Below are 24,379 nucleotides of genomic sequence, written 5' to 3' on the forward strand. Positions count from 1 at the left end.
CCATATGAGAAACCAGGTCTATTGTGGATGGCTGCCACTGCCCCCCCCCCCCCCCCCCCGCTGCAGGCTGAATAGAAACAGCCAAAGGGCTGGATATGGCTTGTAGGCCATAAAACGGCCCGGTCTGAGTTACATTGTTGGTGATTAGCCAATGTGAGTTATGTTCAATAATAAGAGACGGAGGGCAATGTTACCATTTTTACTCGAAGGGTAACACCAGTATACAAAGCACAGGATGGAGGTTTAAAGTGCACACTTTTATTTTCTATTACAAAGGCTAAAAGAAACAAATTTATTAAGAACAAGAATGTTTATTAGGACATCTATAGTATTAGTTGATTACTGGACTTTGTGAAAGATATTATCATTCTTTAATAGTAAAGTGTGGTATTCTTAAAATATATTAATAGATACTTTGAAGGACTCCCGAGCTTATTACAAGCCCAGCTTAGAAATAAAGCATCTCCCTTCATTCCCTTTCATTTCTCCTCAAATTTCTAAAGGATAATCTGGTAGAAAGGTTGGTTAACCAGCATCCCAATCAAATTTATCTTGCTCCATTTTTCGGTCTAGGAAAGGAGCTTATAAGCTTTTTTTTTTCACTTTGGCATCTTATATGGAATCACTTTTATATAAAGAATAATAAGTCATCCCGAGATTTCAGAAGCACATTTTGTATTTATTAATACATACAATCAGTGTCAACATTTCATTATTCTTAAATGCTTTCTGAAAATCCCTTCCTTGCCAACCTGTTCAATTTTAGTTAACTACAGCCTGTTTTATTGTTTTAATTCAGCTGTTCAAACTGGACTTAAATGCTGATGATCCCTATAACCAAAATGTCAAAAGAGAACCCCTACTCATGGTATCTCCTTCCTCAAAACAATAAACAGATTTTGCTTCCTCATTACTGTATCTGAATATTTATTTCTGTGAATAAGGTTTACAGGCTTTTACAAAATAGTAGATTCATGACTGGTGGGGATAATAATCAATGCTTTCTTGAATCCCAGATAAAATATTCATCCCCTCCCCACATCTTCTCTTTTTCAATGAGAGATGCTATATTCCCTGGCTTGAGTCCTTTTTCTTAACTCTCAATAAAGATTCCTTATGCCACACACGTATATAATATTATATAGAGTGATATATTTAATACCTGTGTATATATGTCTTATGAAAGGAGTACATATATACACACTAGAACAAGTCTGGTAACAAAATACTGCAACATCACATACCAGATTATCATATCAGGAAATAAAATGAAAATTCCCACTGCAATGCCCAGAATATGTGCACCCACATATGTTCTAACATCATAATCCACGAGCCTTTTCCCCCCTCCAGCACAGCTTTACTGAAGAGGGTAGAAAAAGGCTACAACTAATTTTAATTACTTCTTTAAGGAAACATTTTATTTAGCTCTATAATCTAAATAAATGCACATATCTTGGGTTGACACAGCATATGGTTATATTTCTAGATTCAGCAGAGAGTTTAGAATGTTAAGCATCCATCTCTTATTTACCTCCATTTTTCTTAAAGAAATAGGATCAACAAATTGAACAGATAATAGTGTATTGTGTAACTTACTCAACACATCTATGCATGCTCATTTAATTGCAATTGGGGTGCTGTAGCTTCATTTAATCCAGAATCAATAATTAAGACTACAGCATTTAATTAGTGAGGCAATAGACAAAAATGTACTCATTTTATAAAAATAAATGTCGAGGATAATGGAAAGCGTATAACAGACTATGAAAAATCTTGTTGCACGTTCTTTAACAATCAAAATGGGAGAGACTGATTTAAACAATTTTCTGTCCAGATATGCATGAGTTCCACACAGGATGACAATTGGGGAACAACTACTTTAAAAAGATTTAGAAATACAAAAGTTTCTCTACCCCATACACAAATTTTCCTGTTCAGGCACCCTCTAAATTGATGAACAATTTCTTTCATTGCAGATCAATACGGTCAATTACCGTGTTCAGTATTCAAGATGGGGGTAGCAATTTAGCAGATGGGGGGGGGGGCATCAGGTGCATGATGCTAAAATACCTTTCTTCAAAACTTAGAAAAAAGTATCCAAACTTTTTTCAGGAAAGGCTGATCTTTGCACCATTAAAATAAATCAAAAATACGTGCTTTTATTCAGGGAACAGATGATTTTAGACCAAAGTTTGTGACAGATAGAAATGGGTAATTAAAGTTATCGGACAAATGTGAGTAAATAATCCATCTATATCAATAATAGCAGAAAAAGAGACTGACATTATACTCTTCCTACTAACTGCATTCCCTTTATAATTATTATACATTTTATAATTATACTCATTTTTCTTCTGAATAAGGGTGGATCATCTTGACTGATATTACTTCAAAAGAAGAAAAGTGTAACATTCTACAGCATTCACACTTCATTAAGATTAAAGCATTATGTAAGCAAGTCTACAGATTCTAGATAGATATCTCTTTACATGAAACCTTCACATTCAGGTTACACCATGCCTTCATCCACTTTGCAAAAGTATAAAAGCCAATTTTGTAGCACCATATACCCAAAACATATATGTACTTCCCTATCAGATCAATAAAGATAATTGCACTAAAACTGCTGAGGGTTTTTTGGTTACAGTTGCAAAATCCATACATTATGGATCATTTGTTTCCTCCTATCAATCACATCAGTGTGACATTTTTCCTACAATCTGTTATATTAATTCTGTGAAATGTTACTATCATATTTTTTCTGACTTTATTGTTCAATTGACCACTATGTTAGGGGAACTTAAGTGCTAGTAAAAATGTTTTAAATTCTGGCTTCTTGAAGTTCTTTTCACAGGTACACTGAATACTGGTTCAGAGGCAATATTTTCTTGTTCTTACTTTAAAAAAGGGAAGGAAACTTAATGTTGTAGTCTTATATTTACCTTCTATTACTTTGAGATATGAGATATTTAATTGCAAGTTCTTATTTGCAATTTAAATTAAACAGATGAACTTTTAAAAGTTATTTGGAAAATGTTTAATTTCTTTTTCCCCTTGAGATCAAAATTACCAAGATATTTTTATAATTAGCGCTAAATTATTAATGACAAAGAAAGTTTAAAAACCTGATTCTTCAGCACAATCAGATTTATAAAATCCATTCCTGCATAGCAAACTAATCCTTTCATCTCCTTTCCATCATTATTGTTTTTCCATAGCCACCAGATCTATACCTACTAGAGAAACAATATGTATAGTGGGAAGCTATTGTTTTTCAATTAGCAGGTTCTCTGCAGAAACCCAAACATAGCAACATTTTCCTGTCCAGGAAAATTCTCAGATATCTTTAAAGCTCTCTCTAAAGAAGCAAATATTAACTGCTTTGATTGGTGACATACCATCAGAAATAAGACCTATCTTTGACTTCTATATATATATTCATAGAAGGCCTAAATCAATCATGAATTATCTATTGTATTTTCAATAATCTTTAATATGAAAAAAACTAATTGCTTCCAAAGAGTCAATGTTTTCCTAATGTCATGTGACAGGATTAAAATTCTTTGCTTTCTCCTATGTGATGGAATTCTGGCTGAGGAAAAAACCCAAAGTATTCTTTACTAGTATTTCTTTAATTACCACTTAGTAGTATTAAATAGTAAATACTTTACTGCTATTATTTAAAAGCAACCACCAAAATAATCTGAATGTTTTAAAACCAGATTGAAGTGGGGGAAGCTTATATCTCATTCATGTTTAACATTTTGTATTGTTAATTTCAACACTGTGGTTTGTGAGCATAAAGACCCAGCACACAAGTGTCTAGCTTGAACAAAACCCTGCATCTTTGACATATCTCCTCGTTCTATGCTTGCTTTTGTAATACCACAATATCCCATCCAAAATTAAATGCTCAAAGTAAGAATCTGGTTGGAAAAAATTAAAACGAAAAACACCACCTCTTTTATGAAAGAAAAAGAAACTGGTAATTGATCGAAAAAAATTTGGAAAACAAAATGATAGAAGCATTGTGTCCCCTGGCTACGGATGATTCAATCCTTAATTTCATTCAACATTAGTGAATCATTTTGATTATTTTGCAATCAAAGCCAGGGTACTGGAACAATTTTCAGGCTCTTTGTAACTGCCCAAGCTTTATCTTACTCCAGTTCTGTAAAGTCTTCTCATTTCCCCCACCATCCGGAATTATATACTATCACGTAATAGAAAGCTGTATTTGCCAAAGTCATCATCTCGAGGGCACAACAGCATATCCTTCCGAGCCTTAGCCAGTTTCTGCTTCATTACTTCCCTCCGATCCAGCCATTCTGTCAACTCATCCTGTCCATGAGCAAAGAGACACTTCTCTCCTTCAGGACAGCCTTTTGTTTTTTGGAACCTGTAGGAGGGCAGGACACAACCGTCAATTTTTAAAATAGGATTCTTTCTTCTTTAATTCTCTAGTATTCAAACTGAGGAAACTAAATTAGAGAAAGATGTTTCCCTAAAGCCACAGGGCCTACCTCAATCTAGATTCTAGAACATGGGAATCTAGATCAGTTAACAAAATGTTCTGCCGACAAAGTTCCCACCTTCAAATAAATCATATGAAAGCTGGTGTATCTAAAGAATCAATAATAGGAGAAACTATAGAGCAAGATTGTACAGTTTCTGAAATCACCAGCCCAGGAATAAACATAGTTCCTGTATCAAATCTGTAAGACTATAATCTGCTTAAAAAACACCATTTCTTTAGTTGGTAAACAAGGACATGAGCATATTATATCAGAATGCATATTTAAACCCATCTTTGCCAGAAAACTTTTGCATTTAAATTAATGTTTCTCATCCTTGGCATTCAACTATACAATCCTGTATGGATTTCAACTCCCAGAATTCTCTAGCTAGCATATTGGGGAATTCAGGAAGTTGCAATCCATATACCGTGTTTCCCCCCAAATAAGTCACCCCCGAAAGTAAGACACAGGAGAGGTTTTGTAGAATTGCCTAATATAAGGCATCTCCCGAAAGTAAGACGCCACCGCAGTCACCCTGTTTTCCTTCCCACCGCCGCACACACACTTTCCTTCGCTGCCATCCCCACCCCAGTCTCCTCTTTCGTCTCTTACGTCAAGGCCGTGGAGCTAAGCCGAGCTTCTGCTGCTGGTGGCATTTGAGGTTGCTGCAGCAAATGAGGTTGATTCAAGACCTGGAAAAAGAGTTGCAAATGCCAAGCTGCCGTGCTGCTCTCCTAGGCGCCTCTCTCCCTTGGTAGGTTAGCCACACCCACCTTTCCGTGGGTGTGGCTTCCGTGGCCGCTGAGGAGAGCAACGTGGCAGCTCGGCACTTGCAACTCCGGGATGGGGATGGCAGCGAAGGAAAGTGTGTGTATGGTGGTGGGAATGAGAACAGAGTACCTGCGGCAGGCAAGGACAGGCATTACAAATGAACGGGGCAGTTGTCATTGTAGGGACAGAGGCCAGCCCAGGAAAAGAAAAGGCAACAGAGGTGGCCGGGGGGGGGGGGAATGAGGGTCATTTAGGGTGAAAGGTGCGTGGAGTGGCAGGCGACAGAGAAGCACCGCAGTCAGGTTTTCGGCTGCAGCTGGGAGAAAGGGATGAGGGTGAGCTGCCTTGGCCCTTCAGAGACGCAGAGCCAGGCCTTTGTGATCTGGCAATGCAGCGAGTCACTGTCGGAGGTGGATCCCGGCAGTGGAGGAATTCTGGGAGTTGGAGTCCAGAAGTCTTGAAGCTGTCAAGTTTGAAGACCCCTAGGTTAGGAGTGCAATGGTCTTCAAACCTTGATAGGATTCACAGTTTGTCTGATTATGTTGGTTTCACAACTACTGTACAGTATATAATAAATTTTCATTTTTTTTGTTCAGCAATAAATGTGAATTCTTCATTGAAAAAAAATAAGACATCCCCTGAAAATAAGAAGTAGCACATCTTTGGGAACAAAAATTGATATAAGACGCTGTCTTATTTTCGGGGAAACACGGTACCTTAAAATTGCCAATGTTGAGAAATACTGATTTAAAGACTTATCTGCAGCCATAAAAGATCTCTCTATGTGAGTCACAGACTTAGCAGAGATAACTTCCTTTAAACTAGGGGTGTCAAACTCACGTCATCATGTGGTGGATTTTTCCCCTTCACTAAACCAGGCGGGTACAGGGCTAGCATGTGACGAATGCAGGCTGCAAATTTGACACCTCTGCTTTAAACTGTAGTTAAAATATAGCAAAATATTCCCCCACTCGCCCTACTCTGCAAGAGTACATGACCTAAAAAAGGGGAAATGTTATGGGTTGTACCTTTCACACAGCCGGAACTCTCCCATTGGGAAACGGTAATTCCAACAGGTGGAGTCATTGTCAGATGTAAATACTTTCTCTTTATGCTTCTCGGACTGGATGTGCTGTTCCCACTGTTTCTTACTGTTGCTGTTCTTCCCACAAAGCCAGCAATGGTAACCCATCTAGCCAGCAGAAAAATAAGAGAATACATTCTTATCCCTTTACTTGGTTGCACTGATAACTGTTCTAAAAATGGCTGGGGAATCCTCTATTGTTGAATAAAATTACTTCTCCATGGCTAAAGCCACTGTTCTTTTGAGGATTTATACCGATTTTTTAACAGAATTGAGTATCAGCAAAAAAAAAATAAATCGAGATCTTCAGCAAAAAAAAAATCTAGATCGTAACTATTAAAATAGTCAAGTTTTCTAGGGATTAAAAGATACTTAGGAGCCCCAAGGTGGCACATATTTTTCTATTTCCACTTGGTTATTTGAACGAGTAAGACCTGCTGGATGCATCATCAAAAGTTTGAAATACTAGTTTTATGCTACAACTGATGAGTTGATTGACGGAATAGGGCAGTGATGGCGCCCAACCCCCTGTGCTGCCCCCCCCCCCCCCAATTCACAAAGGGCTTATTAAAGCCTCCAGAGCTTGTGGATGGTGAAAAATGAAATTCCAGCTGATTTTCAGCCTTCCAGAGAGTGGGTGGGGAGAGGTCGTTTCCACCTTCCCCAGGCTTCAGGAAAGCCTCCTGAGTCTGCGGATGGCAAAAAAACAGACCCAATGGCCCAACTGAAAGTTCATAAATGAACTTCTGGTTGGGCTGTTGGCTGTTTTTCACCCTCCCCAGGATTCAGGAAAGCCTCCTGAAGCTTGGGGAGGGTGAAAAACAGACCCAACGGGCCAACTGGAACTTTGGAAATGAATTTCCGGTTGCGTTGTTGGGTCTGTTTTTAACCATCCACAGGCTCTGGAGGCTTTTCTGAAGCCTGGAGAAGGAAAAATGACCTCTCCCCACCCTCTGTAAGGCTGAAAACCAGCTGACCAATGCGCAAATATGTGACATAGGGCAATGCCTCATGTGCCCTCAAGTATGGCTCTATGTGGATCCTGTGCCAGACGTGCCATAGGTTCACCATAATGGGAATACGGTAAACATTTGTTTCATAGGGAAGATTTTTTGCATCTGTAAAACAAAAATGCTACAAGTTTGATTTCCATCTAAATATAATCAATAAATGTAGAATGACCTAACTCTATATCTTACTCGTGAACAAAATCTTTTGCTAACAAAATGTATATACTGATAGGCTTCTGAGATTTTCTTAGGAAATATGTAATTTATTAAGGGGCCATCCACCTTTTATTCCAGGGTGCACAATCATTCTACCTGTGACAATGTATAATGTGACAGTCCAAACTTTCTTCTCTGTGTAATGAGATCAGAGCATCGCTATCTCCAGCACAGCACATGGAGACAAACCAGGATTTAAAGCAGGAGTATGAAAGGTAGGCAGGATTCTTTTCTTCACATTGCTTTCACAAGTTGATGAGATGACAGCCACTTCATTACCTCCTCATGTAGCTGTTGTGTGGACTTTAGAGATAGAGAAGAGCTCTTGGGGACAACACTTGTCATGTGCCATCTTATTTTGCAAAATTATGGCAAACCCAGCAGCAGCTGAGCATGTATAATGCTGCACTGAACATCTATATCTGATGCAAGTGGTTGACCTGGGTTTCATTTTGTAGCACTCTTATCTTAAAAATATTCATGTGCAAAATATAAATATAACACTACCATGTCAGCATAGTCAGTGGGCATCTGGATCTGCTTTTCTCCTTCTCGTGACGTTAGAGGTGTTCCCTCTCCAGGCTTTCCAGAGTTGTGCTTTTTCAGCCACATGTCATAAGTCTGCTGTATATCCAAAACTGCAACAATATACCAGCCGCATTAGTTAAAAACACTTTTGCATCCTACCAACAGGGACTTTCTAAACAGAAATGTTTGGCTGCCAACATCAAAAGCTTTTTAATACCAAGTCAGAATCTGATTCAATTTCACACAGCGCCCTTCAGATGTCAGACAGTCTTCCTCAGCCCTGTTTGAGGGTTCCAGGGACTGAACCTTGGATCTTTTCCATGCAAGGGAGATGTGCTGTCATTCAGGTACAGCATCTGAAGACTGACATAGAATAGGTGCCAGTCTAACATATTGTAGCAAATGAAGTAGAAGGAATGCAGCTCTTGTTGAATATTGAAACCTGTTGTTTCAAAACAGTTGCACAATTCAGCCAGTTTTTGCTTCAACCAAACCCCTTTTCAGGTCCTGGATCTGGCCTAATCCCCACATCCTGGGACATTTTCAAAGGCAGCCACTATTGAAAAGGCAGAGTTAACTTTCCTCTTCATTACCCTGCCAGCTTCCTCTTTACTGTAATGAAGCTCAACTACCTTTCATTAATATCAGTGGAAGCTAATTTAAAACTTGATTGTAGCACCTGGACATTTGCAAGAGAGTATTTATTCTGGTGATAATCATGAATTTGGGAAACCAGATTCTGCATATTAATTCCAAAACATAAATCTCCAGTTTGAGATGATAATGATTTACTAATGACCTAATATTTATATAATGTTAAATCTTAGTTAAACTTTGTCAGCTTGCACACTATATTTTACCAGAAGCCAGTGTTGGTAATGACATCGGAAGTGTTGGTAATGACCTATAAAGCCCTACATGGCATCGGACCAGAATACCTACGGGACCGCCTTCTGCCGCCCAAATCCCAGCGGCCGATTAGGTCCCACAGAGTTGGCCTTCTCCGGGTCCCGTCGACTAAACAATGTCGTCTGGCGGGACCTACGGGAAGAGCCTTCTCTGTAACGGCCCCAGCCCTCTGGAATCAACTCCTCCTGGAGATTCGAACTGCCCCCACACTCCTCGCCTTCCGCAGGACTCTGAAGACCCATTTATGTCATCAGGCGTGGGGAGATTAATGTGCCACCTTCTGAGAAAGACTTGAGTATGGTATGATTGTGTAGTATCGATTGTTTTTTAATGATAGTGGGTTTTTACTTTTAGTTTTAACTATTAGATTTGTACTATATTGTTATTGTTGTTGTGAGCCGCCCCGAGTCCTCGGGAAGGGGCGGCATATTAATCTAATATATTGTTGTTGTTGTTGTTGTTATTATTATTATTATTTTGACACTGATCATTTATTATTGTCAATAAGTACTTGGAGATGGGGATTGCTGGGCGAGGGAGGACCAGAAGGCAGGCAGGCAAACAAACAAACAAACAAATAAATAAATAAATCTGTAGTTCCCAAACATATGTAAAGATACATATTTAAATATTCCACTCACTCTTATTTTCTTTCATGAAGGTCCACATCTCTCTCTCTTCAGGGCTATGGGCAAAGGAGCAATTTCCAACATACTGGCATTTCCTACCATTTTGGGCATGAATACAGAGCTGGGAAGAAAACAGAAAAAATTATGGCCTTCAGAAATACTTTCTTTCTCATGAGAATTAAGCTGGCAAAAATCAAACGAGAAAAATATATGCCAAGTATTGTGAATTCACTACACATTCATTCATTACACATCCAGTGGTGATTCTATGGGGACAAACTACTGTCCATATATGGTTTCTTGGAAGAGTGTAACTTACTACAGGTTTCAAAGCTGCTGCTACTTTGTTTGCCACTTTGAACATGATTCACTTGGAAACATAACAAAGGGCATGAGCATCCCATTTTCCATTAGAATTACTGTATAGTACAGTCAGCTCTCCAACTGGTTGCTTATGGGACAATAGAATTGATTGATTGATTGATTGATTGATTGGATTTATATGCCACCTCTCTCCAAAGACTCGTTTCAACATCTCTTCCCTTTCCCTGCCTGCATGATTGTTGATGAATGCAGGAGAAGAAGAATGTTCTTTAGCATACAGGATGGGAAATTGTAAGCTTTCTCAGCCCTATATATACTGTGATAATGGAAGCAAATTTTGGGGCCAGAGGGAGGGAGAAAAGGTGATAAAACTAATAGCCTTGGCCATATGCATAGCCAGTTCTTGCAAATCTTCAAGATGGCACCTAGAAAATATCATGTATTTGTGCCTATAAATTTTTTGGCCTGAGAAAGGGCATAAAAAACCAAGCCCAAACAGCTCAAACATTGCCTGTTTGGGGGGCATTTTGGGCCATTTTCTGGATTGTTTCCAAGCCATTTTCCAGCGCTCCGACGCCCACAAAGACCAGCTGCTGGAAACCAGAAGAGCAGTTAGTGAAGGCACTCATGCCCACAGAGATGCCTCCCCATCATGGATCTAGGCTATGTCTTCAAACGTCATTGTTTTACCCTCCTCTCCATGCATTCTCTTAAAATGCAACAGAAAAAACTCTGATCTAGATATCTCAGGGTCTGGATCTAAACTCAGAACTACTTTAGTAGCCTCAGATGCTGAGGTCATTTTTTAAGAAACAAAAAATCCATGACAAAATTTAGATAAAGGTTCTGAAGGCCCAATTTGTCAACTCTTTTGCCACATCACAAAGTAGTTTTCTACCAAATCATATCTCTCTTCAGGAAATGGATACAAATAAGAGTAGATTCTCAAAGGGGATCTAATCCAGCCTCATATACCAGTTCTACCTTTTGAGATTTGCATCTACAACTGAGAAGAACAAATAACAAGCTACTGTCACTTAACCTCTATAACAACAACAGCAACAAAAACAGAGTTGGAAGGGATCTTGGAGGTCTTCTAGTCCAATCCCCTGCTCAGGCAGGAGACCCTAAAACTCCCAGTGTTGGAGCTGTTGGATTGAAACATTACAGAACAGCCTTTTCATTTGCATACAGCTATTTTTTCCTTAAATTAATGCCCACTAAAATGAATATTCAAAACCCAAAGTTGCTATGTCATCTCCAAGCAATCTCTTTATTTTCCAAGGCAAGGAAGAAACTATTTTGATGAAGACATGAAATATGATTACGAAAATTTGCAAAAGGCACATTTGTGTAGTATGAATGGGAAGGTTTCTGTGTCTTAGAAAGCTTTTTATATAAGTTTTCACATAGGCTTTAGAATTCATGGATTGGACACAACTCCTCAGCAGAAATTACTTGATCAATTAATAATACGGTAATGAACATATTCCATATTTTTTGAAGTATAAGATGAACCTTAAGATGACTGAAAATTTGGGTGCGTCTTATACTCCAAATGTAGTTTTTAACGAAGCTTTTTTTCCAGCCCTAATGAAATCTTCAATCTTCCTTTTGCTGCTTATTTCTTAGCTGCTCCATTGGACAATCAGCCGAGCCTTTTTCCAGCCCTAAAGGTGCTAACAGTGAAGCTCAAGTGATTGTCCATCTTTTTTTAGTCCTAACGAGGTGCAAATGAGTGAAGCAATTCATTTTAGTTGCAATGGGACCTGGAAAAAGATCTCTGAGGTTAACCTTTTTCTGTGCTTTGCTAGCCAAGCAATCAACCCTTTGCCTGCTTTTCTCATTGTTTCTCTCTCTGAAAAGACAGAGAAGTGAAGTGTTTTAGAAACTGTTTTTTATCTTCAACCAGGGGATAAAAAGCAACTACATGAGCTTAAAAGCAGCAAACTAATGTGCTGAAGCTGACCAGACTAAGGGCTAATCAGATAAATATCAGGTAGGCAGATTATTTTTCCCCTATTTTCTTCCCCCGAAACTAAGGTGCATCTTATACCCCGGTGCATCCTATACTCCAAGTACATAAGGACATAATCTCTAATATATATATAGTACATAAGCTGCGGCTCTGCAGCTATACCAAAAGGCATCTTCTGATTGCTTCTTCAAATTCAGAAAGCCCTACGCGGCATAGAATCCAGGCATGTTAAGGGTTAATTTCTTTTACATAAGCCAGTCAACTTTTAAAGGTTAACCTCAGAGATCTTTTTCCAGGCCCCATTGCAACAAAAATGAACTGGGCAGAAAAATAGTGCCTGAAGATAGGATAATTAGAAATGGCATCCTGATTTTGGAATTCTCCCCCCAAAGAGGTTTTCTTGATATGACATCTTTGGGCACAAAATGTAATCACACATCCTAAGAAAAGTTGAAGAAATAGAAGAAAGACTTCTATTGTGGGGGGAAAACATTTTACAGTTCTTAAAAGACCACGCCATAAAGTTAAATTGGAGTTTCCAATTTCCATTCTATAATTAAAACCATTCATGTGTACTAGAAGGATGACCTGTTTATATCTCCCTCCCTTGTTCTTAGTCATCACTCAAACATGCAAACAAAATATTTTGGCTTTTTGTTCAAAGAGGCAGATATTCCAATTAGAAACAGATTGAATTGACATTTCCAAAAATACAAAAAATCTGCACACTTTACCAATCAGCAAGGGCACAATTAGGTGGAATAATAACATTTCCTTTCATACTAGACTTAAATTTTGTAGATTAAAAAAAACAAAACAATAGAGCATATAAGAATTCTCAGGAAGCATTTGTTCCAGGATACAAAGTCTATGCAAATTCAAATTTCATTGCATGCATTGAGGCATACTTTTTAATCTATTTATATAAAATGCTATTTCTAGCCCTATTCACCTTTTAAAAAGTAACCCCCAAAGGCAATAGTGTCAGTTGTGAATGTGTTTTTATTTTTAAGTGTTGTGTTTATTTCACAAAGCTTCCTTTCAAACCAAATGCTTGACTCTTGTAAAGAGATGAATCAATCAAATGCTTGATTCATCTCTTTACATCACGTAATACATTATATCTTTTCTAGCAGAATCTTGTTATTTATTGATTTTTATGCCGCCCTTCTCCTTAGACTCAGGGCGGCTTACAACATGTTAGCAACAGCAGTTTTTAACAGAGCCAGCATATTGCCCCCACAATCTGGGTCCTCATTTTACCCACCTCGGAAGGATGGAAGGCTGAGTCAACCTTGAGCCAGTGATGAGATTTGAACCGCTGACCTACAGATCTACAGTCAGCTTCAGTGGCCTGCAGTACAGCACTCTACCTGCTGTGCCACCCCGGCTCTTAGGTTACATCTGTTGTTCTACCTATAGCAGTGATGGCGAACCTTTTTTCCTTGGGTGGAGTAACTGTGCCCACATTCATAATTGAATGTCCCCCCCACCCCATGTATATGTTGCTTCTTCCCCTGCACATATGCACATGACCCCTCCTCCCCTGACTTCTGGTGGGCCTGGTAGGCCCCTTTTTCACCCTCCCCAGGATCCAGAGGCTTTCTTGGAACCTGGAGAAGGTAAAAAAACCCTCCCTGGAGGCCAGAAACCCCCTCCCAGAGCCTCTGTGCGAGTCAAAAATCAGCTGGTTGGCACGCACATGCACACTGGAGCTCAGCTAGGGCAAAGGCTTGTGTGCCGGCAGATATGGTTCCACATGCCACCTGTAGCACGCATGCCATAGGTTCACTCTCACAGGCCTACAGCCTACATGAAAGAAAGAAATGTAAGATACAGTGGTACCTCTACTTAAGAACTTAATTCATTCCGTGACCAGGTTCTTTTTTTTTTTCTTACAGTGTTGACGAGACAAGGTGTTCATATCATATGCATCTGATCATTGTTTCCAATAGGGTCGAACGAACCACATTTAACAATAACATTGAACATAAGACAACCCCATCCCCCCCCACCCCGCTGCCCGTCTGCAGCTATATTTATTTTTTATTTTCCCGGCTATTCAGTCAGCGGAATCGTATTTCTTAAAGTTTGCTTAGTCGTTGGTCTAAAGCTTCCTTTTCTAAATAATGTGTTTAGTATTATGATTGTTATGGTTTTAATTTATTTCTATCCTAAAAAGAAAAGGGAAAAAAAAGAAAAGAAATAATAATTAAAAAAAACATAAAAAATAAAAAATAAAAAGGGTGTCAGCGAGCAAGCAAATAAATCGTCATGTTTTGTTCCCCCCATTCTTGATCTTTTTATGGTTTGTTTTATATTTTGTTTCCCTTCTCTTCTGTAATTCTCTCCCTTTCATTGATCCAGTTATAGAACTTGTCCCATGTGCTTATATTTTTTGTTTCCTTGTTGTCTTTCAGTTTTTGTGTTAAAGAGTCATACTCGGCGCAATCAAATATTTTTTTAATCATTTCTCTGTCTGATGGTACTTCTTCCCTTTTCCAGTTTTGAGCTATTGATATTCTGCTTGCTGTTATAATGTGTTGGATTATATAGTAATCTGTTTTCTTTATTTTTGAGTTTATTATTCCTAATAAAAAGGTCTCTGGTTTGAATGAGAGTTTGATGTCCGTAATTTCGAATATCCAGGACCTTATTTTGCTCCATAATTTTTTTAATTTTGGACAGCTCCACCAGATATGAAAGAAGGTTCCAGAGGGATTAGAACATCTCCAGCAGTTTGGTCTGGTTTTGACCAGGTTCTTAAGTAGAAAAGTTTGTAAGTAGAAGCAATTTTTCCCATAGGAATCAATGTAAAAGCAGATAATGCGTGCAAACACCTTAGGAAAGAAATAAACGTTCGGAATTTGGGTGGGAGCAGGAGGAAGAAGAGGAGAAGGACAGTCGCTGTTGAAGGAAGAAGGTGAGGTGAGGGGAATCAAAAAAATCCAAAACTTTAAGGCTTAAAAAAAAAAGAGGGACTCTGAGGCGGCGAGGAGGAGCACATGCCTCCCATACACCCGGCACGAGTTTGCCCCCCATACACTGCGCCAGAGAGGTGGGCAAGAGAGGGGAACCTCCTGCTCCTTTGACCGAAAGGCAGCTGCTGCTGCTACCTGCTTTTGCTTTCCATGCCCAGACGCTCCAGGAGGCAACGTCATGCCGGGTGTATGGGAGGCAACGTGAGGGAGTCACCACACCGAAGTGGTTTATTCCCTCTCCAAGCCCCCAGAGAAAGGAAAATGCTCCGTTCGCTCTGGGCTGCTCAGAGCGAAGGGAGCGTTTCTTTTCTCTGGGCACTGGCAGAGGTTTATTCCCTTTCCAAGCGCCCAGAGAAAGGAAAATGCTTTGTTTGCTCTGGACTGCCAAAGCCTGAGATGGCCAGGATTAAAGGGGGAATGGCAGGAAACTGGCAGGCCTTTGTGCCACTCTCAAATTTCCGGGCTCAGGTTCTTAAGTAGAAAATGGTCCTTAAGAAGAGACTAAAAAATCTTGAACACCCGGTTCTTATCTAGAAAAGTTCTTAAGTAGAGGCCTTCTTAGGTAGAGGTACCACTGTATATTTGTCACTTTCGGAATCAAACAATTCTGAAACATGACAATCAAAATAACATGAATGCACACATCAATAGGTATCAAATATCTGTTCAATATTGAATGGCAGATACCTTTGGATTTCAGTACTGACTACAAAGCATCTCCTTCACCATTTGAGCTGTTGCTCTCATTTCCCTGCATGGAGACCCTCAAGCAATAGCAATAGCACTTAAGACTTAATATACCGCTACATGGTGCTTTGAAGCCCTCTCTAAGTGATTTAAAGAATCAGCACATTGCTCCCTCAAATCTGGTCTTCACTCTACCGACCCCAGAAGGATGGAAGGCAAGATAGGGTAGACAGTGTTGTGCAAAGAAGAGTCTTACTTACATCATATTGCTGTGGGAAATTGCGGATAGAAGGCAGGGGTCGAACAGATACCCACTTTTTTTTTGCTTTGGACATCACTAGCAAGACACGGCGCTCCTTGGTCCAACTGGAGGAAGCATGTTGTAAAAAAATAAGCAGTCACAAAACAAATTTATTTATTTATTTATTGGATTTGTATGCCGCCCCTCTCCGGAGACTCGGGGCGGCTAACAGCAATAATAAGACAGCATACAATAATAATCCAATACTAAAAACGATTAAAAACCCATTATTATAAAAACCAAACAGACATACAGACATACCATGCATAAAATTGTAAAGGCCTAGGGGGAAAGAGTATCTCAATTCCCCCATGCCTGGCGGCAGAGGTGGGTTTTAAGTAGCTTACGAAAGGCAAGGAGGGTGGGGGCAATTCTAATCTCGGGGGGGAGTTGGTTCAAGAGGGCCGGGGCCACCACAGAGAAGGCTCTTCCCCTGGTTCCTGCCAAGCGGCATTGTTTAGTTGACGGGACCCGGAGAAGACCCACTCTGTGGGACCTAACTGGTCGCTGGGATTCGTGCAGCAGAAGGCAGTCCCTGAGATAATCTGGTCCGGTGCCATGAAGGGCTTTATAGGTCATAACCAACACTTTGAATTGTGACCGGAAACTGATCGGCAAGCAATGCAGACTGCGGAGTGTTGGTGTAACATGGGCATATTTGGGAAAGCCCATGATTGCTCTCGCAGCTGCATTCTGCACGATCTGAAGTTTCCGAACACATTTCAAAGGTAGCCCCATGTAGAGAGCATTACAGTAGTCGAGCCTCGAGGTGATGAGGGCATGTGTGACTGAGAGCAGTGACTCCCGGTCCAAATAGGGTCACAACTGGTGCACCAGGCAAACGCCACCCTCGTCACAGCTGAAAGATGTTTCTCTAATGTGAACTGTGGATCGAGGAGGACGCCGAAGTTGCGAACCCTCTCTGAGGGGGTCAATGATTCTCCCCCCAGGGTAATGGACGGACAGATGGAATTGTCCTTGGGAGGCAAGACCCACAGCCACTCCGTCTTGTCTGGGTTGAGTTTGAGTTTGTTGACACCCATCCAGGCCCCAACAGCCTCCAGGCACCGGCACATCACTTCCACTGCTTCGTTCACTGGACTAAATGCTATAAAAATTTTACATCACTATAACGGAACATTAAAAATGAGAATTCTTACTAAGTTCAGCTTTCATGGCAACCAAGGAAGGGTCCACACGCGTGAACCATAACCATAATCCCACCAAGAAAAAAGGTATGACAATAAGGGCATGCACTTGTCATCAATGTTAACTGAGAAACAAAACTGCAGCAGCACATAAGTTGTCAGCAGCATATCTAGTTATGAATATTTATAGACAGCATTAAAAAATAAAACCTATCAGTTATTTCAATATAAGATACCGAAATAATAACAGGAAGAGGTTAAACATCACAGAGAGAGGAGAACATTGACTAGGGAAAGGTACCTACCAATGGTGCGCTTTGGCACTACAGTATTTGAGGTCTTTGTCTGGTTCCACAACTTGTCCATTTCTCCAACATTGGCCACACACAAATTTCATCTGGAAGTCAAAAGTATTGGAAATGGGAGTTCTGACAGATGCCTAAAATCAGGAAGGGGGAGAAAACAAAGTTAAACTATGTTCTAAGATATATTATTTTATGAAAAAAGCAGACAACCAAACAGGCTATGAATAACAACAACAACAACAACAACAACAATAATAATAATAATAATAATAATCAACATCGCAATCCCAGGAGACAGCAGAATTGAGGAGAAGCAGCTAGAGAAATTAGTGAAATACGAAGATCTAAAAATCAAGCTGCAACGACTCTGGCATAAGCCTGTGAAAGTGATCCCAGTGGTACTTGGCACACTGGGCGCAGTGCCAAAGGATCTCAGCGGACATTTGAAAACCATTGGAATTGACAAAATCTCCATCTGTCAACTGCAAAAGGCCACTTTACTGGGATCAGCAAACATAATTCGCCGCTACATCACGCAGTCTTAGGTGCTTGGGAAGCGCCCGACTGGTGATGAAATACGAAATCCAGCATAGTGATCTCGTTTGCTGTGTTGTACTGACATAATAATAATAATAATAATAATAATAAATTTATTGTCATTGTCAAAAACAACGAATTGTCATTGGCAACGAAAGTCGTGTGACACCCAGAGACCAGTCCCACCATACATAAAATCAGAATAGGTAAAGTTAAAAATAGAATAAAAAATAGAATAAAAAATAGAATAGATGGAGTCCCACCCACTACAAATTCCCCACCCTGAACCACTCAACCATCTACATAAAAATATCCAGTGAGCTAAGAATCCTTATTACTAATTTCCCATCATCCCCAAATGAGAAGCTGAAGAAGACTATATATATAGGACTGAAAATAAACATTCACAGAATCACATACTGCATATATTGTGCGCGCACACACATACACACTAAGAAAAGCTGTTCTCTTTAGGTTGCTTAATGCACAAAATACTCTTTGTATCAGTAGCATTTCTTTGCAAAGGTCTCTCTTTATCTTCCACTGAACAATGGAAACTGAGCAGTACTTCCAGTGGCATTTCATGATGGCAAAACCTCATCAAGAAGTGTATTACTGTATGCCAGCTTTCTTCAATCTCCCATCCTCCAGACATGCTAAGTACAGGGGTCCCCAAACTTTTACACAGGGGGCCAGTTCACTGTGCCTCAGACTGTTGGAGGGCCAGACTATAAAAAAACCCTATGAACAAATCCCTATGCACACTGCACATACCTTATTTTAAAGTAAAAAACAAAATGGGAATGTACTATTTAGAGAGAGGGAAGGAGTCTGAAATTCATATATGTTTATGTTTTGTTTTTAATTTTCTTTTGTTAACATCTGATTATAGGTTTTCTTGGCTTATAGAAAAATGTATAAAGAAAGAAGGAAGCACTTTGGCATAATGGTTAATGCAGTGATTTTCAACCTTTTTTGAGCCGCGGCACATTTTTTACATTTACGAAACCCTGGGGCACGTTGAGCGGGGGGGGGGGCTGCTAAAAATGTTTGGACAAAAAAAATTCTCTCTCTCTCTCTTCCCCCCCTTCACTCTATTTCTTTCTCCCTCCCTCTTTCTCTCCCTTCCTCCCTCTTTCTTTCTCTCTCTCTCCATCCCTCTTTCTTTCTCTTCCTTCCTCTCTTTTTTGCTCTCTCCCTCCCTCCCTCTATGTCTTTCTCTCTCTCTCTCCTTCCCTCCGTCTCTTGCTTTCTTTGTCTCTCTCTCTTTCTTTCTCTTGTTCTTTCTCTCTCGCTTTCTTTCTTTCTCTCTCTTGTTCTCTTTCTCTCTCTCTCTCTTTCTCTCTCTTGCTTTCTTTCTCTCTCTTGCTTTCTCTCTCTCTTGCTTTCTTTCTCTCTCTTGCTTTCTCTCTCTCTTGCTTTCTTTCTCTCTTGCTTTCTTTCTCTCTGAGCTTCGCGGCACACCTGACCATGTCTCGCGGCACACTGGTTGAAAAACACTGGGTTAATAAGTTAGAATTATAATTGGTGTACTTTTTGAAGGAACATTAAGGAGGGAATTTAATTAAAAGAAAATGAATGTAACTGGATGACAAAAGTAGAAAAAAAAACTTTTGCAACTTTTTTGATGATTGATATTAGTTACTAACAAAATACCACATTTTATTCATAGAAAATTAGATGGAACACTGTGTTGTGTCACTTACCCGTGGGCCGGATAAATGGCCTCAGCGGGCCGCATGTGGCCCGTGGGCCGTAGTTTGGGGACCACTGTGCTAAGACTTAGTTCTAGAATTCCCAATCAATAGTGTAGCTGAGAGTACTAGGAATTATAGTTCATAGCTCAAAAGTGCAGTTTAGAAAACTTGCTATAAGGTTGACCTTATCTGGTTTCAGAACATAAGCATTGTTGGTATAAGAATGAACAGTCTCTAGTTAGACTAGGATTTGGAGGACTGCCTATTTCTTACTGTTTCTGCCTCCAAGATCTGGAAGGTTCCCATTCGGAAGCTCTCAGACCTTGGGACTGATTTAGGGTGGGGCCCCTGCTGAATGGGTTTTCATTTATTTACTTGTCTTCAGACTGTTTTATGAATTTTTGTTCTATTTTTAAACCATAAGCTGCAGTCATCAGGAGTTGGATGGCCTCCAAACTGAAGTATCAATAAATAATATTATTATACATTCGTATTTTATCATTATTGTTCTTTTGACATTCACCTTTAATACTAATCTAGTCAACTTGTTTTATTATTTGTATTAGCAATATTAATACAATTGACATAGCCTTTGTGGCTTGAAACTGCCTAGGATCTGCCTATGAAAATATGCTTTGAATAGTGCTTTGAATAGTTTATTTATTTACTGCACGGCACCTGTTAGCCAGGGATCATAGAAGGGTCTGCCTGCCTGCCTATGTGAAAGGATTTCTTTTTGAGTAGTATTATCTTTACCTACGGGACGCCTGAAGGCTGGTAGGCAATTGCGGAAAGCTCCTTTCTTGTCCCTCTGTGGTTTATTCGCTCACAGGAATCGAGCCGCCAAGCTGCCGACCTCAGCGGCACGCAGACCTAGCATTTTACGACATAAGCCACCGCAGCTCCCTTTGAATAGTGACTTTAATTCATCACAGGAGTTTTAAAGTAAGCAGTCTTTGCTTTGCCCAATATCTTTTATCAGATAAAACAGTTTCATGTTTTAAATGTTTTTTTTAATGTTTGTATTCAGTAAAAAAAAATTTAAAAAAAACCCCTGTGTTTATACATGAGAAAAAGATTAAGTAGGAGGACATTTAGTGGACATGATTGTATTTGTAAAAACAAGACACAACAGGCTAACTTCATAACAATGTTACCTAGAAATTAGAAGTTGCTAAGTGTGCGCCAGATTAATTGAGCCCAAAAGGCGTCAGGGAACAGCAGCATCTGCTGTTGAGGTCCAAAGAACATTGTAAGTTAGTAATTAAACTGTACCAAGCACAGGGTTAAAAGTTCTGTCTCAGCAGTCTGGATTTGTTACTCCAAATGAGGCAGGAAACACACTTCAAAGAAACGACAGAGCGTGGAGGAGCTTCAAGTAAGATTCAAAATGATTCTTAACTACAGCCTTAGCAATGCAGTCATTTTAATACTGTCAAGATAGATCATTGGTCTAGTATTGATATAAGTCAGTTTTCTAGAGCAGTGATTTTCAACCTTTTTTGAGCCACGGCACATTTTTTACATTTACAAAACCCTGGGGCACATTGAGTTGGGGGGGGGGGTGGCTAAAAAAAGTTTGGACAATTTTTTCTCTCTCTTCCTCCCTTTCACTCTATTTCTCTCTCCCTCCTTCTTTCTGTCCCTTCTTTTTTTTCTCTCTCTCTCCATCCCTCTTTTTTTCTCTCTTCCTTCCTTCCTGTTTTTGGCTCTTTCTCCCTCCCTACTCCCTCCCTCCCTGTCTTTCTGTCTCCCACCTTCCCTCCCTCTCTCTTTCTTTCTCTCTATATCTTGCTCTCTCCCTTGCTTGCTTTTTCTTTCTTTCTTTCTCTCTTTCTTTCTTTCTCTCTCTCTCATTTTCTTTTTCTCTCTTGCTTTCTCTGTCTTTCTCTCTCTCTCTCTTGCTTTCTCTCTTTCTCTCTCTTGCTTTTTCTCTCTCTCTCTCTTTCTCTCTCTCTTTCTTTCTTTCTTTCTTTCTCTCTATCTCTCTCTCTTGTTTTCTTTCTCTCTCTGAGCTTTGCGGCACACCTGACCATGTCTCACGGCACACTAGTGTGCTGCAGCACACTGGTTGAAAAACACTGTTCTAGAGAGATATGGGATGAGGCAGCTTTGGATATAAGGACATATTAAGATCTTGTAATCTCGTGCCTTTGTTTAGCCAATCTGTATCAGAATTTGCCAATATACTCCCACTGATGACGATTTTAAAATACACTTATTTGCAGGTAATTCTCAAAGCACAACAACTAAGACCTGCACATAAGACTAGCAGTTGGAGGGAAGTTAACCACAAGGAACAAAGTTGAAAATACATTCAGAAATTCTTTCCAGCATTAACCAAGCTTTTGAAAGAATGCATTGTGTGTGTGCAGCTACCTCAGATAAAAAGCAGGAAAAGGAGAGTTGTCCAAGACAAGTTTTTTCTCTCACTCCAATTATGAAGATAGCTTTTCCAACACTTTTTGGAAGAAGACATTCCCACACACTAGATAAGGACAGGGCCCTCCCTACTAGGGATCAGAAAGTACTTGAAACCTGACTGATGCCAGGCCTGCAATTAATGTATTTCTGTTTTTGCCAGGGTGCTATTGGGTTTTGTATCGTTTTTACGTTGTTTTAGTTCACATTATCTGTGTAGTTTTAGGTTTTATCTGTGTTTATGGATTGGGGATGGGAAATCTGGTTTGTGTGTTCATTGTAGAGTCCATGGAAATTGGGTAGCCGTAATAAATTTAAATAAATAAAACATGCTGCTTTTGTAACATTTATTCTGAATTCTATCAAATGATGAAAAGACAAGTGGATGCCCTTCTCATTACAAAGGAGTGAGCATTATTTTTCAAGCACTGAATGCTAGTGTGTAATTTTACATAGTTGCATGATTAACAGAAATCTACTGTGAGATTCTCGTGATTTCACTACTGAAATCTCATATTTCTTTTGATGTCCTAAAAGATTTCTTAAGAACATGAAGTCTGGCCATCAGTATATCATTAATTTGGGTCTCACCTGTATCATTTATATATTTGTGTCCAGCAAACTGCAGGTCCATCCATATTCATGCAATGGTAGGTGCATTTACTAATAAGTCCATTTAAGGCTGGAGCCTTATACACAATGGCTTCAATAATGAAGAATAATTTTTATTTGATCAAACTGATAGATGAGATAGCAAATGGAATCTCTTATACAAGCACCTCTCACTTGAGGTACATGCTATGACAGCTATGCTTTCCGTGAAAATTCAGAATTTTAGTCAATCCAAAAGGGACTCAATCTCAGTTATGGGATTTATTGCTATAAGTGTGTCATCCTAAAAATTCTTTGTCAGCCATAGAAACATAGAAGTCTGACGGCAGAAAAAGACCTCATGGTCCATCTAGTCTGCCCTTATACTATTTTCTGTATTTTATCTTAGGATGGATATATGTTTATCCCAGGCATGTTTAAATTCAGTTACTGTGGATTTATCTACCACGTCTGCTGGAAGTTTGTTCCAAGGATCTACTACTCTTTCAGTAAAATAATATTTTCTCATGTTGCTTTTGATCTTTCCCCCAACTAACTTCAGATTGTGTCCCCTTGTTCTTGTGTTCACTTTCCTATTAAAAACACTTCCCTCCTGGACCTTATTTAACCCTTTAATATATTTAAATGTTTCGATCATGTCCCCCCTTTTCCTTCTGTCCTCCAGACTATACAGACTGGTTGCCTTTCCATTTCCAGATCAGATTCAAACAGTGGTGAATGTTAATCTTTTGATTGGCTTGGAACCAGAGGTTATATAAAATATTTTTTGTCCCCGTGTTCTTGAGAAGAGACTTCTCCACTGGAACACTGCCCCACAGGGAATACTGATACCTCTTTTGGGCACTACAAAGACTCCTCTTCTCTGAAGCACCTTAGATTTTGATAGTTTAAGTTTTCATTAGCATAATGGCTTTTACGTAGGCTTCTTATTTTTTTTCTCTGACTATTTTATTCATTTAGAACAGTGATGGTGAACCTTTTTTTCCTCGGGCGCCCAAAGAGCGTGGGCGTGTGCTATCGCGCATGCTTGAGTGCCCACACCCATAATTCAATGCCCGAGGAGAGCAAAAACAGCTTACCCCACTTGCCAAAAGGCCTCTGGAGGCCAAAAATGGCCTGTTTCCCAACTTCTGGTGGGTCCAGTAGGCTCGTATTTCACTCTTCCGAGGCTCCAAAGGCTTCCCTGGAGCCAGGGGAGGGTAAAAATACCCTCACCCATCTCCCTCAGAGGCTCTCTGGAAGCCAAAAATGCCATCCCGGTGCCTCTGTGTGAACCAAAAATCAGCTGGCCGGCACATAGGTTCGCCATCATTGATTCAGAACTTTTACTTTAACTTCTTTAAACTATTCATGCAATTCTGCTTTTTATAAAAATTAAAATAAAACTAGATAAGTTACCATATTGTTGTTTGCTTTGCCAGCATGTGCCTCCATTTGCTGCCAATATTTTTTAGATTCTTGTACAATTTCTTCATGAGTCATTCCTAGGATGACAAAAGTAGCTTCTGAGATTTAACAGATTATTATAAGTTAAAACTCTTTCATTGCTTTGTTCTATCAGTATTTATAAGATGCTCCTTTTCCTAAATTTAATCAGAATCCACTCAGTATTTGCAAAAATTGGAGAAAGTGACACTTCATAGTAACAAAATGTTCATAAGTATACATAAGAGATTGTACAATATATATTCCAGCTAAAATTTTAAAATAAACGTTTAGTA

At 39.5% G+C, this 24,379-nt stretch overlaps 1 protein-coding gene across 8 annotated transcripts in view; it reads right to left on the bottom strand.

Moving 5' to 3' along the window:
• Positions 1–238: 238 nt before the first annotated feature.
• Positions 239–24,379, bottom strand: part of ZC3H7B (zinc finger CCCH-type containing 7B) — a 55,252-nt gene continuing 31,111 nt past the window's right edge. For all 8 annotated transcript variants that reach the window (XM_070756054.1, XM_070756058.1, XM_070756053.1 and 5 more), the window contains exons 17-23: positions 24,057–24,142; positions 17,392–17,525; positions 15,898–16,003; positions 9,680–9,788; positions 8,109–8,239; positions 6,320–6,483; positions 239–4,402 (exon numbers count right to left, since the gene is read on the bottom strand). In XM_070756054.1, coding sequence (XP_070612155.1) covers positions 4,210–4,402; positions 6,320–6,483; positions 8,109–8,239; positions 9,680–9,788; positions 15,898–16,003; positions 17,392–17,525; positions 24,057–24,142 — 923 coding nt within the window. In that variant the 3' untranslated portion in view covers positions 239–4,209. The remainder of the gene's footprint in view (positions 4,403–6,319; positions 6,484–8,108; positions 8,240–9,679; positions 9,789–15,897; positions 16,004–17,391; positions 17,526–24,056; positions 24,143–24,379) is intronic.

Source organism: Erythrolamprus reginae, chromosome 6, assembly GCF_031021105.1.
Source record: "Erythrolamprus reginae isolate rEryReg1 chromosome 6, rEryReg1.hap1, whole genome shotgun sequence".
NCBI classification, from domain to species: Eukaryota; Metazoa; Chordata; class Lepidosauria; order Squamata; family Dipsadidae; genus Erythrolamprus; species Erythrolamprus reginae.